This window comes from Halichoeres trimaculatus, unplaced genomic scaffold, assembly GCF_033239565.1.
Source record: "Halichoeres trimaculatus isolate MK-OKI-2021-1 unplaced genomic scaffold, fHalTri1.1 fHalTri1_scaffold_8, whole genome shotgun sequence".
NCBI classification, from domain to species: Eukaryota; Metazoa; Chordata; class Actinopteri; order Labriformes; family Labridae; genus Halichoeres; species Halichoeres trimaculatus.
Genome location: NW_027437186.1, coordinates 6,721,498 through 6,738,817, shown reverse-complemented (window position 1 = coordinate 6,738,817; position 17,320 = coordinate 6,721,498). Strand labels below are relative to the sequence as shown.

General features: G+C 41.4%; 1 protein-coding gene across 1 annotated transcript in view; it reads left to right on the top strand.

Moving 5' to 3' along the window:
• The first annotated feature begins 814 nt into the window (after positions 1 to 814).
• The window catches only part of LOC141794938 (heterogeneous nuclear ribonucleoprotein L-like), a 54,421-nt gene continuing 37,915 nt past the window's right edge, over positions 815 to 17,320 (top strand). The window contains exons 1-2 of the mRNA XM_074675604.1: positions 815 to 1,266; positions 16,184 to 16,302. Of these exons, the coding sequence (XP_074531705.1) occupies positions 1,045 to 1,266; positions 16,184 to 16,302 (341 nt within the window). The 5' untranslated portion in view covers positions 815 to 1,044. The remainder of the gene's footprint in view (positions 1,267 to 16,183; positions 16,303 to 17,320) is intronic.

Genomic DNA, 17,320 nt, shown 5'->3' with positions numbered 1-17,320 from the left:
TATAGAGGAAACAAACACTCGCAAACATTCTGATATATAAACTGCTGCTGTTGTCATGGCTCATTTTTCAGCAAACTTGTTCAAACCGTTCAGTTGTTCTTACTGCTTGATGGTTGATTTACTTTACTTTTTTAAAACACTGTGAAAAGGACTTATGCTTTTGTTTGACGGCAAGACACACCTGACATCTTCACCCCACGCCACTGGCTGTGGTAACACCCAACCTTCAGGTTGCAAAGGCTTCCCCTCCTTGCTGATCTTACCTGTTTTTGAGATTATTGGACAGATTCCAGCACAAAAACAAGACACAAAGTCCTTCAGAGGGATGTAAAAGCTCTTGTTTATTTGGGTGCTGAAATCGGCAGTTAAAATCCAAAGTCAAAGCTGATTTTCCACATTTAAACTGGAGAGTGTAATTCAAAACCTAGCTACCCTGACCTTATAGAAGTCTTGCCTTTTTGGGGGATGCAATAAACTAATGATAAAAAATCTAAAGGGCTTCAGGAACTGTTCCTCTATACAGTGTGTAAGGCCTTCTAGTAAAAGATTAATCCAGACATAACAGATGATAAGTGCTCTTTTAATTTTGCAGCACACACATGCTGAAGCTGCCCTCTCATTTTCAGTGCTCTGCATTTTTAAATCTGTCTCCTTCTGCTTTAGCTAGCCCACCATTCCCCTCCATTCCCCCTCTCTGCGCACTCCTCTGCAGCGTCTGAGAGCTGCTTGTTGACGCACCGACATCAGCCAATCACGCTCCGTGTCTCAACGCTGCAGGACCACATTGACCAATGAGAGAGCAGTGCGGGGCGGGATGTGTCCAGTCCACTCACACTTCCACAAAAAAATCACTGGTACTGAGGAACGATAAGGAGACAGACTGAGACAGAGACAAGGACAGGCAGACTGAGAAACACAGGTACAAGGTGTCAGCTCAACGAGGAGGCTCTAAGGGGGTGACTCATGGACATGGACGTGTCTGCTTGACCTGCCCGAGACAACCACTGTCGCGTTCCACACAACAGGTTCACCGGAGCCGTGAGCATGTCGACGGTAGAAGGAGCCAGGCAGCGTGAGGAAGGGGACTACGGAAGGGCGGCGAAGCGACTGAAAACAGAGGAGAGGGAGACGGAGGAGAGGGAGGAGGGGGAGGAGGAGCTGGAGGAGGGGGAGGATTCGGACACCGGCTCGTTGACCGGTAACGGAGAGTCAGCTGTTGACAACCGGGCCCGGTGGAGTGCCAACCAATACGGAGCGGGACGTCGGGTAAGGACGGAGCGCTCAAACATTATCTAACGTTACCCTGCAGCGCAGCATCACTGACAGGCGCGTGCGTATGTGCGCGCGCCTCCGTGTCAGTGTGTGAGCATCTCCCAGCTGTCACGCGCTACAGGTCCTGACCAACACACAGGGTGATGCTCCAAGATCAGAGAGTAGAAAAACATAAGCACTGCGACGTTAGAGTTAGCTTATTGATATCTATTTTACCGTAAATAAGATGAACACTAACCTGTTACACACTATTATTCTGATATAATGTCGTAAATAGTTGTACTTAATGTGTTACTTCAAGTATTTTATTATGGAAGTATAAAAAATGCAGTGAAATGCTGCACTTGGAGGAAACGCATTCGTCAGAATTAACTGTTTGACCCCTAAAAACTCTTGTGTAATACCCCCCATCCTACCTAAATGCAATCTTGCTGGTCTTCATGTCAAGGGTGTCAAACTCATTTCATTTCCAGGGCTACATACAGCTTAATTTGATCTCAAGTGGGCCTGACCAGTAAAATCATAGCTTAATTACCTATAAATAATAATGAGCCTTAGTTTTTTTTTTTTTTTTTTTTAACTGTGAAGAACACTATCAAACACTGTGAAACATTAAATCACAGATATATGCAGCTGAAAAATATTTTATTGCACTTACAGATTAAATCAATTTATCAAGATCTGCAAACTATTTTCACACCTGTGAAGTTGTTCTGGACACAAATAGACTCCCCACACTTTACAAACTGAAGTAGGAACTATTTTAAACGCATAAAGTTTTACTGCTGCATCACTGACCTCTTAGCTCTGGACGAAAACAGACTGCTGTTTCCTGAGACGCACCAGCAATTCACATGTCTTCTCTTTCCTCAGTTGTCCTTGCAAGCTGTTTTATTTTCCCCATGCTGAGTCTTGAAGTCGCATTACTACTACTACTGATCTGCTTGGATCTTTTGTGAAAGGAGGAGGTGTCATGTGTTCATGTATTTGATATTTTTGTGGCTGGATTTTTACTGTCCTTGCTAAGCTTGATGCAGCTTCAGGCATCACATGCACACTCAGCAAAGTTTCGAACAGCCCACAGACAGAGCGGGGGCCAGTGGGTCTAAACCACGTCCTCTGTTAGTGCCATGATGTTCCATGATGTTCACTCTCACAGAGGGACTACAGAGCTAAATATGGATAGGTCTCAGAGATGTGTGGTGGTTCTTCTCTTTAGGGCTAACATACCTGTACAGAATCGGTATAAAGCTCAAAGTTCAAGTAGAAGGGTGTAGCATTTTGTACGTGTGTCTGTTGATGATAACCGTGGTGTGTGACTCACTCTGTTTCCTTTTCTCTCTATTGACCCACCACAGGATGTGGATTGCAACACACACACACACACACACACACACACACACACACACACACACACACACACACACACACACACACACACACACACACACACACAAATTTCTACGCATGTAAGGACCTTGATAAAACTATACACCTCTTACTGACCCCCACATTCAGTGTATAAGGTCAGCTTCAAGCTATGAGTAATGCAACGGAAATGGACTTAAATTATTTTGGATTCTTCTTCAGGAAGTAAAAAGCCTCCAGCCCAAACCTGCAGAAAGGTCTGGATTGGGAACAGATTTGAAAGTTTTGCAGGACAGCTTTCACCAAACCAATCTTCTCTTGAAAAACTGAGTCAAACCCTGAAGTCTGTGTGTTCTGGCATTTTTTTTTTTGTCATGTCATGATTTATGGGGGAAGTGTCTTTTTGGGTGCTAAGCATAGACTGTAAACAAAAATGGACATCATCTTGCTTGGCTTGAAGTGAGGTCGCCACAAAAACTGCTCTCCCAGGTGACTGGCTGCAGTATAGGTCAAAAAAATCCAGCTCCCCAGTCATTCCAGATGGGCTGTGGTCAAACTCTAAAAAATTAATACACCTTGAAGAAATGTTTCTCTCATCCAATTGTTGTGGTGATTTGGAGATATCATTTGGCTGCCTTGGATTCAAGTCCTCTTTTTTCTGAAAAGTTTCTTTTTCAGTAGTTATTGGAGGGTAAAAATTAGACTTTACATCACATGTAACGACGATTGACAGCTGCTGTTCTTGTGGATTTTTTTCAGGGACTGTTATATATGTCGGGAGGTTAAGTCAAGTAGGGCTGCTATGATTAGTCGACATAATCGACTAGTCGACATAATCGACTAGTCGACATAATCGACTAGTCGACATAATCGACTAGTCGACATAATCGACTAGTCGACATAATCGACTAGTCGACATAATCGACTAGTCGACGATAAAAATTCATCATCGCATATTTTAATAGTCGACGCGTCGTATTATTGTTTTTATTGTTGTTATCACATAGTGAAATCAAATACCAGGGGGTAATACTCAATTGTAACTTCAGTTCACAGCATGGGGTGCTGTGTTATTGGATACTTTTAAGGGAAAAGATCACTAAGTTCATACGTGAGGAATATTGAGGAAAAATCTCCACTTCCAGAGAGCGCTGTGCGCTGACGGAGGCTCTGCATCTCCGGCTTGGACAGACTGACAGCTCCCGGAGTTTAGTGTCTGATAACGTGATTTAGAGAGTCTCCTTCACTCTCTGTTACCAACAGTTTTTCAGGATCTGAGTCACAAACTAGTGTCAAAACTCCCCTAACTTTAGAAAAGAGAGGACATTTATCTGAAGGAGCTCTCACTCTCAAGCTCACACTGCAGCGGTAACACTCAGCGGGGAGGAGGAGGGGCGGAGTGCGCATGAGCGAAATAGCGCATGTAGAGAAATGAAACTAAACGTGTTGTTATGGAGAGCTGGGAGAGAGTCAGGCAGGATCATACAGAGAGCAAAGCAAGCCCCAATAAGCAAATAAACATTAGAAAACAAGCCCAAAGTCACTAATAAGCATTCTGTCCAACACTGCGTACAACAACTTAATTTCCCCGTTACCTGCTTCAGTCATTTTGAGATTTTTTTTCTATAGTACTTATATTTTTTTATGTCATCATGAATGAAATAAAGACAAACAAACAAATATGACACAGGGCTGGCCAATCAGAGGTGAGAACCTAACTCTGAGTAAACGCAGTGAAAATGCAACACACAGGTTGAGTTATAAAGGTCTGCACATTTTAAAGGCCGAATTAGGTTGAAACACAAAATAACCGTGATCAATCAACCAATCAAAAAAATAATCGATAGATTTGTTGACATTAAAAATAATCATTAGTTGCAGCCCTAAAGTCAAGAAGTGATGAGGCTTGCAAAAGAAAAGATTATATATAGATATATTTGTCACCTGGCTGGATACATTTGTCACTCTATATACAGTTAATGGTGCTAAGTAGTGCAGCATCATTAAGCAAAAACAGTGTGATTGTGATTTGTTTTGGACAATGTTGCGATCTGCATTTATAATGATTAGTAATATGAGGCCACATGCTTTGTTATAAAGTAGCATACACAGATTGTTGATAGTTGTGAAAAAGTCTGGTCATCCCCCTACTTGAGAGTCTTACCTCTTCACAGGTATGTCAGGTTACTTTCATATAAACACATGGATTTATGCTAAATGGAGGGTGAATAGAGAGTTATGGAGAAAGACGGGACTCAACTTTCCCCAAGAGGAAAGTCAAACAACTTCTTAAGCATTGACATCCATGCAGCGTGACGCTCTTTTTTATTTATTTTTTATTAAAAGAATAGGTAGATCGCCTATCAGCAACCTGTCTCCCTCCCTGCAGTCAATATTTCCAAATCATGATCCACCCATATCACCAGCTTGTCTTCCATCAGGTGGGGGTGTCCTGAGAAAAATTAATATGAATTTCTTAACCATCTAAAGCAAGAATTGAACTGAGTGTTATTTTTGGAGAATCACAATATTTTTTATCTCTAGGTGAATAAAAAACATCTTTGCTTTTGAGAATGTCTCAGGAAAAAATCTGAATTCTTAAATGTGCCTGACAGAATACAGAAAATTGAAGCAAAAGAGTTTGAAGTTACACTGATGAGATTTCTAGTTTAAGTCAAACTCTTTGGGCTGTTGGTAGATCATAAGGAACATGTGTCTGTCAGGGTGCTTGGTTCAAAGAAGCAGAATTTTTTTTTTTATGACATTCTAGTTTTTGTTGTTCCGTTAGTTCTTGTTTACTGTCATGGCCATGCTGCACATAAACACACACAGAGCGCAGCTGATGGCGTCTGAGAGGCTATAACGTCTGTTAACACACAGACCCATGTTTAGCCATTTAAACCACAAATCACAGCTTTTTGTGTGAAAATCGCGATTGTGATTTGATTTATCCTGTAGCTGTAGTGCTAAGTGAAACACATTTAGCCGCTGTGCTTTAGTCTTTACATGTGATTCATTATTAAGTCAAATGAAAGAGAGACAGGTAGTATTTCATAAGGCTGTTGCTGTCTGTCTCTCTTCCTGCACGGGTTAACCTCATTTTCAGCTGCAAAAAGTTTTATCTTGTTTTTTATTTTATCTATTTGTCATAATCCACGAATGTAAACTTTTTAATCACAGGTTCAGGTTAATTATCTGAGTGTCCCTCCAAAACCAAAACTTATTTCTAGAATATGAACTTGATAATAAATATTTTAACAGCTTTTCAAGCTCTGCAGAGTGAGACAGTGAGAGGAAGAAAGGAGGAGTTTGCTCATAGATGAGAACAGCAAAGTGCAAGAAGCATAAGGTCGTGGAGAGTCGGAGTTTACAGTGGCACACAGTGTCTGCTGCCTCAGAGTTTACATAAATCTTTGTTTCATTTTCACATCTGTAGAAATCATCAGGCAGGAAAAAGGTCTTTGTTTATCCTCTAAGAGGTCACTTCCTTTTTTGCATGGTATGAAACATGCAGCTTGTCTTTGTGCGTGTGCAACTATGAGATCAGTGCAGATTGAGCTCTCCATGTGGTCACTGCTCCTCATTTCCCCAAAAGGCTCAAAACAATGCGAAGCATCTCTACTGGGTGCACATGTTGAGACCTGAGGTCGGTCTCACCAGCCACATCTGCTTTTCTCTCTCACTGGACTCTGCAACCACACCGCTCTCTGACATCCTCAACAACCTTTGCTCTGAGGAGGATGTTGTGTTGCAACAACACAAGTTTCAACACAGATAAAAACACCTTAGGTGTTTTTTTTTCACTATTGTTCATTTCATGCTGATTAATGTCTGAGTAGTCATTTCTTCCACGATAAGTGTAGCTGAAATTAGTTATTTAATTTTTAAACGACACCATGATTGGCAGCTCTGGGTATAAAAGCAGGCTCATGCAGTGCGGGGTTTCCAGGGTTTTCAGAGTAGAAGAGGAAACATAACAGACGCCAACACAAGAGTCATCAGACACGACAGTGAATGCCCGCTTGAAATCATCACATGAACCTTTTCTGCAGGAACTGTACCCTCCAAAGGACGCTTCAGTGTAATGTTAGGTTAAGTGTGATGTCAGTCCTGATGCTACAGACAGGTTGCTTCTGTGCGAGCTGTGATTGCACCAACGAAGTGTGGCTGTCCACTCCTGTCGCAATCAGTGGTTTTCTGTTTCAGCGGCTGCTGCGGGATCATTATCCTTCTCTAATCAAAGCAGCTGCAGTAATCATGAAAGCTTAGAAAGAGCATCTTTAAATAAAGAAGTGATCTTATCTTGGAGTCTGTGAACATGGTGGCATAAGGTTAGGTGTGTTCAAGGTCAGGTTAGTAAAAGTATAATTAGGGTAAATAAATCATCATCATGATGGTGAATCCACCAGATAATCTCTGTGATAGCAGTTTTGTGCTTTGTCCATGGTATGTCCTATTGCTCTATCACAAAGTGTGTTTTAGATGATTTGCAAGAGCTGGTATTTACTTCAGTGAGTGATTCTACCCTGTCTTTGCATTTACCATCTTTGCAGTGCACCACCTGTGTGTAATCTTACACTGGGAGAGGGGCTTCACTTCTCTTAGGACTCGGTCACACTGGCAAACCGTACCGTGCTTGAGAACGCTTCAACCCTGAAGTCCAGTTTGTTTGGCCAGTGTGACCGCAAGTAGGGATGGGTACCGAATTAGATACTTTTATAGGTACCGACCGAATTCTGTCAAAAGTACCGAGTACCGATTCATTTAAAATCAAAAGGTACCATGTTTAGGTACCTAAATGCATCCCTGTGACTAGGAGGGAGCGGAAGAGTAGACAATTTTCCATGCTGGACATAAACACAGCTTTGCAAGATTAAAATAGACAAATAATCTCAGAGCACTGTTGGTTTTATTTCTGACTTGGTTGAAAATAAGAAAAAAATGGGAAAAAAGTGTTTTTACCACTTTCTTCCTGAATCAAATTTTCAGATGTGTTGTAACATGGAATAGCCCATTGAATAAGAAGGGAGGGGGAGTACCCAAAACCATCATTAAAGATTAAACCTTTTGATGTATTTTGAAGCATGTGAAGTAAGATTTAGAAAAAAGAAATGCTTTCATTTGAAGAGAACTTCATAAATCAGTTTTTAAGAGATGCTTTGGGGGGTATCTTGGGGCCTCAGGCAACTGCCTGTGTTTGCCTAATTGTCGCTACGCCCCTGCTGAAAACATTATTTACTTCCATAGACCCAGTCAACAGTTGTAATTGAATTGCCGTCTATAGACGCCAATAGCAGCCAATGAACTAAAGTGTTCCAGACCCCAAAAAACAGCAATCTGTTTTGTTACATGTTTTAAGATAAAAAGTACTTATGAGTAAGGAGTATCGTATGTAACACAATACGATGAAATGAACTATAATAAACTTGTTTTGTTAAGTATAATGTTCAGCATTTACCTTGGAGATAAAACAGCTTGAAGATGCTGAAGAAAGGCTGAACTGAATAACTGATTCTTATTGGCTGATTTTTTTCCCTTTGCACCAAGCTTTGCTCACTTTCATCTGTCGCTCTTTTCCATAAAAAACAGTCCAGTGAGCTCTGTTTCATCCTCCCTTCAGAATGTTTCTGAATGAGTTAGGTAGTTTTAGCTATAGATGACGTCATGAACCCTGAAGAGGAAATTCTCCCTCAGCAGGTTATAATTGTTCTCTCTCCGCATGCTTTCCTTACATCCGTTCATGTGTCAGCGGTAAGAGAAGCTACAAAGCAAGGAAACGAAAAACAATCCGTCCACTCATTCAGCCCTGGTCCTGAGTGAAGGTGGTGTCACCTTGCTGTGTGATCAGCGTTACATGCATGTAGACCAGTTTCCACTAACACTCAGGTATGCATGCAGGTACACGGTTACACAGCACCCACACGACACGGCATTATTAGAGAGTGATTAAGAAGATGGATGGGCTACTTAGAGGTGTTAATTCTTTCAGCTATGATGTCAAGGGAGGAGTATTTAGTTAGGTCTGGCGGTTCTCTTTCATTAGAGTGTACATTGAACACAAAACCACACAGGAAATACTCATTACTGTAAGAAATGCTTCATACAAGTGTCTGAAATGATCTGTCAGGCATCTATTAATCTCCATATTGACTGCTGAAACCTCTCAGATGCTCTAAAGAGATGCTGAGCTGAAGCCTGCAGAGGCGACCTCTGTAAAGCTGTGTCTGGTTGTGTCAGCTGTAATTTGACTCTGTCTTAAGCTGAGTGTGGAAAAGCAGCAGTTTGAACAGTCAGTGTGGTGGTAACAAGGAAAGGGTAATGAATACATCAGTCACATATCCTAGACCAGATTAGCTAATCAGTATGCTACAGGGGCTGAGCCCACCATTGTTACTGGTGGCATGTGACTCATGCAACCCTCCTTCAAAAAATTGAAATATCCCTTTAAACTCATGGGATCAGTTGGGCCCTGCTTTCTTTTTTTAACAGCTCTACATCTTGATTTCTTTCTCATTGCCCGCCTCTTTCCTTTATCCTAACAAGAACAAAGTTAGGTTGAGTCAGCATTTCCAACGCCGCCCCCCGCTGATGATAAGCTTTAAATCTTGGACTCAGAGACCGTGCTCCGTGGAGACCTGGCGCAGCCTTCAGCTGAGTGTTGTATGCTTGTTTGCGACACCTTTAACCAGTCACATCCAAACATACTTCAAACACACCAGGTGCACCTTCAAACAGCAAAGACTGGGACAGATTGGTGCAGTCTAAGGCTGAACATTTTGGTACTGTACTGTTTGAAAAGGTTCTTTTTGAAAGACAGAGAGGTTTGTTTACCTGCTTGACTAGTTTCAACCCTCTTCCGGGGTCTTCGTCAGAAGCGTCACGTGATGTTGAAGTGACGTGTCATAGGCTGCTTTTGTGGATTTACCAGCACAACATCAACACGCCAGTCAAACCACACACCAAACAGACAACTCATTGTCAGACCCAAGGACACCATTCACCAGGACAAAAAATGTGACGTCATATACGAAATCCCATGCCTATCATGCAATAAAACATACGTGGGGGAGACAGGGAGACCATTCAGCACACAAAAGAAGGAGCATCAAAAAGAGTGTGAGAAGGAGACAGCCAACAGACAAACAAGAACGATAAAAGAACAAGCACTCCAGGAAAATCTTAAATAAGCCATATCAGACCACTGTAAAAGAGAAAACCACATCATGGACTGGGACAATGCCAGGGTCATCTGTGCCGAAAGTAACAAATTCCATAGGTGGATCAGAGAAGCCATCGAGATAAGGAAGCGCGCATTAACATCTATGAACCGGGACGACGGAGTGTACACCCTATCCCACACCTGGGACACGGTCCTGGAGAAGGCGCCAGTCAGTAGTGGGTGCAAGCTTCCACAAAAGCAGCCTATGACACGTCACTTCACCATCACGTGACGCTTCTGACGAACACCCCAGAAGAGGGTTGAAACTAGTCAAGCAGGTAAACAAACCTCTCTGTCTTTCAAAAAGAACCCTTCAAAAACATGGATGCTGAGTGTGCTACAAAAGTTCATGAATAAGCACCATCCCTCTAAATACATAAATTAATAAATAAAATGTAAAACTCTGGAAGGTTTAAAGACTCTTAATAAGCGTTACTATTGAAACATGCTCTCTCTTCAGTCTTTGTGACTGTTGGGTTACAAACTGCGCTAACCAAGGTTAATTCATGTTTTTAACTTCACAGCAAACCAGTTATCACAATAAAATATGGATAGATATTTTAAGCACAAATAATATTCAATAGTCCAAGTTAATGAACTTTAACTGGTGGCCCATGGGCCAGATTTGGCCCCCAGAATATTATTGAAAAGTACGTTACTTATGAGAACAAACTGTTGCTTTATTCATTTTTTTTAATCAACCCTCTGAAAAGTATCTTGTTCCATAGTTTTCCTTCAATCAAAAATAACCACAAACTTGTTGTACACAGAAATGTACTTGCTGCCCTCCCTTGTTCATTTGAAGTTGGGCCTCTGACTGTTAAGGATATGACTCTTTGAAGTAGAACCAGAGAGCAGTTTGCTTTCAGATGAGCCACACAGGTGCAGCATTTATAAACTTATATTTTTCAGTCCATTCTTCATTATAGCCACTGTTCTCAGCGCACAAATATGAAACCTAAAATTTGCAATCGCCCCGTAGTGGCCCGCTGTAGTACTGGTAGTAAGTCTGTTAACACCATAGACTGTAAACAAAAATGGACGTCATCTTGCTGGGCTCAAAGTGAGGTCACCACAAAAACTGCTCCCCCTGGTGGCTGGCTTCAGTGTAGGTAAAAAAATATCCACCTCCCCTGTCATTCCACATGGGCTGTGGTCAAACTTAAAAAAATTAATACACCTTGTAGAAATGTTGCCAACATCCAATTGTTGTGGTGGTTTGAAGATATCATTTGGCTGCCTTGTATTCAAGTCCTCTTTTTTCTGAAAAGTTTCATTTTTTATTAGTAATGAGAGGTCAAAAATGAGGCTTTACGTCACGTTTTACGCTGATTGACAGCTGCCATTCTCGTGTACTTTTTTCTGGGATTGTAAAATATGTTGGGATGTAGAGTCAAGAAGTGATTAGACTCTCGAAAGAAAAAAATAATAATTATCATTTTTATCACCTGGCTTCACTCAGATTCTCCCAGAATCCCTCACAGTCTCTACTGCTCAGACTCTGGCTGCACAATAGCTCCCAATGGCTGCGCCTGTGACGGGGGAATTTTGGCTTCAAAACCGTACAATGGTTAATGTTGGAGCCAAGATGTCCACTCTATATACACTCAAACTTAATTTATCAAATAATACTAAGGATACACTTAGGATACAATATTAACTTTATCATGAGAGCATCTGCTCCCCACCACACATACACACGCACACACACACCACACATACACTCTTGTGCAAAGTAGTGTCTTCTAATTTCAACCTTGTATCTCATAGTTTTGACTTTTATTATCTTGTAATTTTACCTTTCTATCTGATACTGTTGACTTTTTCATTACTTTGGCTTGGTGTTTTATATTTCAAGTCTTTCTATTTTTTTTTAATCTAATCTACCTGGCCCTCACAGGCTTCCCTACAACAAAGATGTTTTTAAATAAAACCAAATGACGCAAAATTATATTTAAATGTTGCTTGTTCAGAGTCTGAAAAGTAACATCGAATTTTTACTGCTGCATTTTTATGTGTTAACAAAAAAACAATTTCATAACAAACAGAAAACTTACCTCCTCTCAGTAAGTGTAGCATGAACTAAAAGTGGAACAGTGTTTACATCAGGTAAATATTGATCTCTTAAAGTGACAGTACAAATTTTAACATATCAGGTAGCTGCAAAACACACAGTAATTCAGTGAATGTTTATCTGTATTTATCAAGTTTTTATCAGGGTTTGGTGAATTTTTATGCATAAATGGAGATCTTATCCAACCTGGTTACGGCTGAATACTCTGCAGAAGCAACAGAGCTGTCAACCAAGACGTCATTTCCTCCTTATTTAAATCAAATAATTAGTTATTCTCTCACAGATCTCTGTGTGGAAGTGCAGATGGCTTTGTGGTTTAGGTTGTGTCATGAGGTTCACCCTTGTGCACGTGGCCTGGGTTTGAATCCCCCCACTCTCGTCTTGTTTCTTGCTCTATCCACTGTCCTCTCTACTGTTCAATTAAAGGCACCAAAAAATCTCTGTGTGAAATGTTGTCTGTCTACTTTCTGGACAGAGCCAGTTAGTAACAACATTAAATATTGATCGAGTCATAAACAACATGGGTTATTAATGACAAACCTTCCTCATCCAAATGAAGACAACTTCACATTTCCTAAAGGGAACTGAAGCATGAGGTATTTGTGTTGGCCTGACCGCTGATGACTAAGAACTGACTTTAAGTCAGGGTGAGAGCAGGGAGAAGATGGTGCCTGTCAGGTCTGTTTTTGCAGGCTGCTGCACAGGGAGAGACAGAGGGCATACATTTCAGACTGCTGACCAAGAGTGGAGAGACTCAGGCCCCGTTTACATGACGCCGAAAACGGTCGATTCCGCAAACATTTCGTTGCGTTTTGGCCTTCCGTTTAGACGGGACCACGTTGCGTTTTCAGTGAAAACGCAAACTTTTGAAAACGCTCCCCAGAGTGGAAAGATCTGAATACGCTCCTCCATCCAGCTTCGTGTAAACACAGAGCGGAGCGTCTCAGGGTCAAACGCTGACGTCACCGCATGCGCACTCGCAGTTTCAGGTGAAGGCTCTGCGCTCAGCCACATTTCCAGTTGAGCCAGTAGGTGGCGGTAATGCGCCTTATGGTTGGATTGCTGACCGTCTCACACAACAAAACGGCAGAAAAAGAAAGAACAGAAGACGTGACTTGTCCTCCTGGAGTCGTATGAACGCGGATCGTTTTCACGCCGTCCTCATGTAAACACGGGTGGCTTTTTAAAACACAAAGGAAGAAGCGTTGCGGGAGTCTCCGTGTAAACGGGGCCTCAGAGGTTTATGATGAAAAGAGATGTGGAAGGAGAAGATTCATACAATCAGAAAAGAGCAGGTGAAAGCTAAATGGGCGAGTGATAGAGCACGAGCTAAAACAGGGGTTAAACTGTTTGTGATAATGTTGATTCCAAACCACATGCAGCAGCATTCTACAGTGGTCTTTTCAAACTCGACGGTACCAATTTTCGGTACTTTGGTGTGTTGATGTGGTACAAAATATCCATTTGTTTAATAATGAAATCTAAATTATTTTCAATTTAAAGGGCAACTGCGGTTTTCTGACACCTGGACCTTATTTATAGGTGTGTGCATGCTCATATACTCACTCAGACAAACATCAAGCAGCTCAGAGTCCTTCAGAAGTTATTTAGATCCAACTGATTTTAGCCGCACTTAGCGGGGGCCACGGCAAGGGAGCTTCAGCGCGGGACATAAATCTCTGCAAAATCGCTCATTTGGGCTATATTTTTTCATCCATCGCTATCCGTCGTTATCAAAAACACACTCCTCTTCTGTTGCCATAGGCGAACACTGTCCACAAGCGCACCACCAGTTTGCATTGAGTTGTGGACGTGCTCCTGTTTGTTGTTCTCAAGCCAGCTCTTCGTCTCTCTCCCTCTGCATCCTTCTTTCATGGAGCTCCTCGTCCGCGTACTCAGGCTCAAACTGGTAAGGACAACCGTCAAACTCGAAGTCGTAGTCTGACTCTTCGACATCAGAAAAGTTTGTTTACCAGGTCAGCTCTGGGTCAGCTGACCCACCTGAAGACGGTAGACGAGCTGACTTTATGATAACACTGGTGATGGATGAAAAAATATAGCTGAAATGAGCGATTTTGCAGAGATTATGTCCCGCGCTGAAGCTCCCTTGCCGTGCGGCTAAAATCAGCTGGATCTAAATAACTTCTGAAGGACTCCGAGCTGCACGATGTTTGTCTGAGTGAGTATATGAGCATGCACACACCTATAAATAAGGTCCAGGTGTCAAAAAACCGGAGTTGCCCTTTAACACATTTATTCTTCATTATATAACCTTGCATTGCTGTGTTCATGTCCAGCATGTAAAATCGCCTTCTCTTCCACTCCCTCACAGTCACAAGGATGTGTTCAGGTACATAAACATGGCACTATTTGATTTTACATGAATTGGAACCTGGTACTTTTGACAGAATTCGGTTGGTACCTATAAAAGTACCAAATCCCATCCCCATCCCCAAGGAAAAGTGAGGTTGCATCAGCTCTGCTTGGTGAGGTTGGAGTTGGTAGATGAGCTTTGGTAGGACATAACTAAAATTCACTGAGTTTACAAGTTACAGACATGTCTCAGAGCTCCGGGCTGTGAGGAGCACATAAATTACCTCTTTGCTTTACATCCTGTGAAAAGTTTCCTTGAACAAAGATAAGAAGTGGTTTAAGGGAGACACACTCTCCATCACAAATGCACGTCTTGACAAGAGTCATGTCTTTGTAGTGCTCTGTATCCTCACCAGCACTTCTGCTCTTTTGTGAATACAAAGTAAATGTTTAGTTTACCAAATCTGAATGCAAACTGAAACCAACTTTTTTTCCTCAGTGACAAAATGTAAAAGTAAAATGCTGTCACTCCTCTGTGACGATGTGTGTGAGCTGCTTTGCTCTTATTTAGCAGACTCCCCGGCAGTTTGACCAATCAGAATCCAGTGTTTGACAAAGGCAGGGGATCAGTGAGGAAGTTGGGGGAAAAGAACTGTTACAGTTATTCCTCCTGGTCAGTCATGTTGTGTGCATGTACACTGTATGAGAGAGATGCCAGCAGTCTGATAAGCAGAGGGAAAAGGGAGTCTTGTGCCTTTTTTTCTTGCCAAACATTAGACCAAAGGACAAGATGAGCCATGCGTCTCTATAAATAGACTAAAAGGAATGTCAGCATGAAAGAAGAGGACAAAAAAAGGGAAGAGGGGGCAGAGATAATCAGTTTTAAAGGGACAGGGTGGGATAAGCAAGATGTGGGGGGATTAGAGCAAAGTGTTTGACTTGAATTCCTCACATCTCTCTTTATCCATTCCTCTCTCACTCCCTCTTTCTTATTCACTCCACGTCCTGATTGGGGCGTCCAGACTGATGCACATTCATAACTAAGTGAATAAGGAGCCAAAAAAAAGTCTTGTTGTGTTGCAGCTCAGCCTTTGCCAGCAGTGCTGGTGTCCAGCTTGTCATGTCTGTCCCACATTTTTCAAAGGGAAACTTTTTTCACTGAATACAGTTTCCAGGGATTCATTTTCCTATAACACCATCCAATTGTTGTTTCCTGGAAATCCTAAACTGGTGGGATGTTTTAGCAGCCGGCTGGTTGAACATGAAACATCCCATTCAAACTAGTCAAGGGTTTTTTTCTTTTGAAGAACTTTGCAGCAAAGTTTTGGCTCTGGTTCGGCAGATCCCTGTAGCGCTGGATATTCAAAAACAGACTCAAAAGGCTTTTCTGTCTTTTTAATGAATGTACACCCAGTGTCCAGTTTGTTTGGAAATCTCTGTCTCTCTCAAAGCAGAATGTTGGTAGATTGTGGATTGATGCACAGTAAAGCCTGGTTGACTCTATGCTGTAGCCGCTGTTGCAGTCATGAGCTCGGCAAACTCTGACACATTTTGTTGCACATATTTTGAGTACATTCATTGCTCCAATGAAGCCGATACATGTTACTGTTTATCATACAGCTACTATTACAAGGAAGGAGAAAGAGGAAAGGTCAGAGGAGATGAAAGCTGAGAGACAGCAGCTAAAACAAAGTGTTTGGAGGCTGCGGCTGTAAAACACCGGTGTAGGGAAGTAGGAATTATTTTATGAGCTGTAAATCATATGCTACTAATGAAATGAAAGAAGAAGAGTTTCATCTCTGTAAGAAATGTCAGTGTTGTTACCTTTAGCAGAAGTGTGTACCTCTTTAGTTAGAAAAAACCTTGTTCATTCCCTTTTTTAGCCTGAGATCAGCTTGTACCCTAAGTGTAACTATCACTGACTGTGTTGGCTGCAGGATAATGGCGAGGACTCTCATCGCATCTCTCCGAGCCCCGTGGTCCACGTCAGAGGTCTGTGTGAGGCCGTGGTGGAAGCTGACCTGATAGATGCCCTGGAGAAGTTTGGAGCCATATGGTGAGACAGCAAGAACTGTGTGTGTGTGAGTGTGTATGTGTGTATACAAAGCATTATTGGTGTTGGGGCAGATTAGGGGTGCACCAATCACAATTTTCTGGCCGATCACCAATCACCGATCTTTAAAAAGGCTGACCTGCCGATACCGATTTGGGCCGATACCAATTTTTTTTTTTTTTTATACAAGTGACAGCATGTACCTTCAATGTTCCAATCTTATGTTATTGAAAATCACTGAACAGTACCTGTGAAACAATAAAATCTTTATGTTTTAACTTAAACAACCAATAAAGTGTCCTGAGTTTTAGGTCTCAGAGCAAAAAGCAACAATGGCTGGCTGTCAGACCTTCCTGGAGGTATATAACATTTGTTTCATATGAAGGATAGGTCGATCACCCATCACTGATCCCTGATCTCTGATCACCGTTCTCCCAAAATTAAGGAAATCGTCACCGATTGATGCATGTCTAGGGGAGATGCATGCTTGCAACGGCTGAAATATGCCAGATCTGCTGAGTCACTTTACTGGGTCAGATAGGTTTCTATTCAAGTCTGGATCAGGAAGCAACCTCTGGTCTAAGAAAATGAGACAATGCTGAAGTTAGGGCTGCACAATATGGCCAAAATCCAATATCTCGATATTTGTAGGCTATATCTCGATACACGATACATATCTCGATATTCTGATTTCTCCTCTAAATCACTCTATTAATGTTAAATCCAACCCTTTGATGCATAAAATGACATCGGTATAATGATTTAAGCAGACCTTTTAGTAGGATATTTAAAATTTAAATGCAAAAAAGGGAAATCTCTATCAGCAAACCTTTTTTTTTTTTAACCAAACTTTATGTAGTTACATGTTTTTAGTTCCAGTAAAATAATTCATTCAGATTTATTCAACTGTCTGATTATATTATATTATATTATATTATATTATGTTATATTATGTTATATTATATTATATTATATTATATTATATTATATTATATTATATTATATTATATTATATTATATT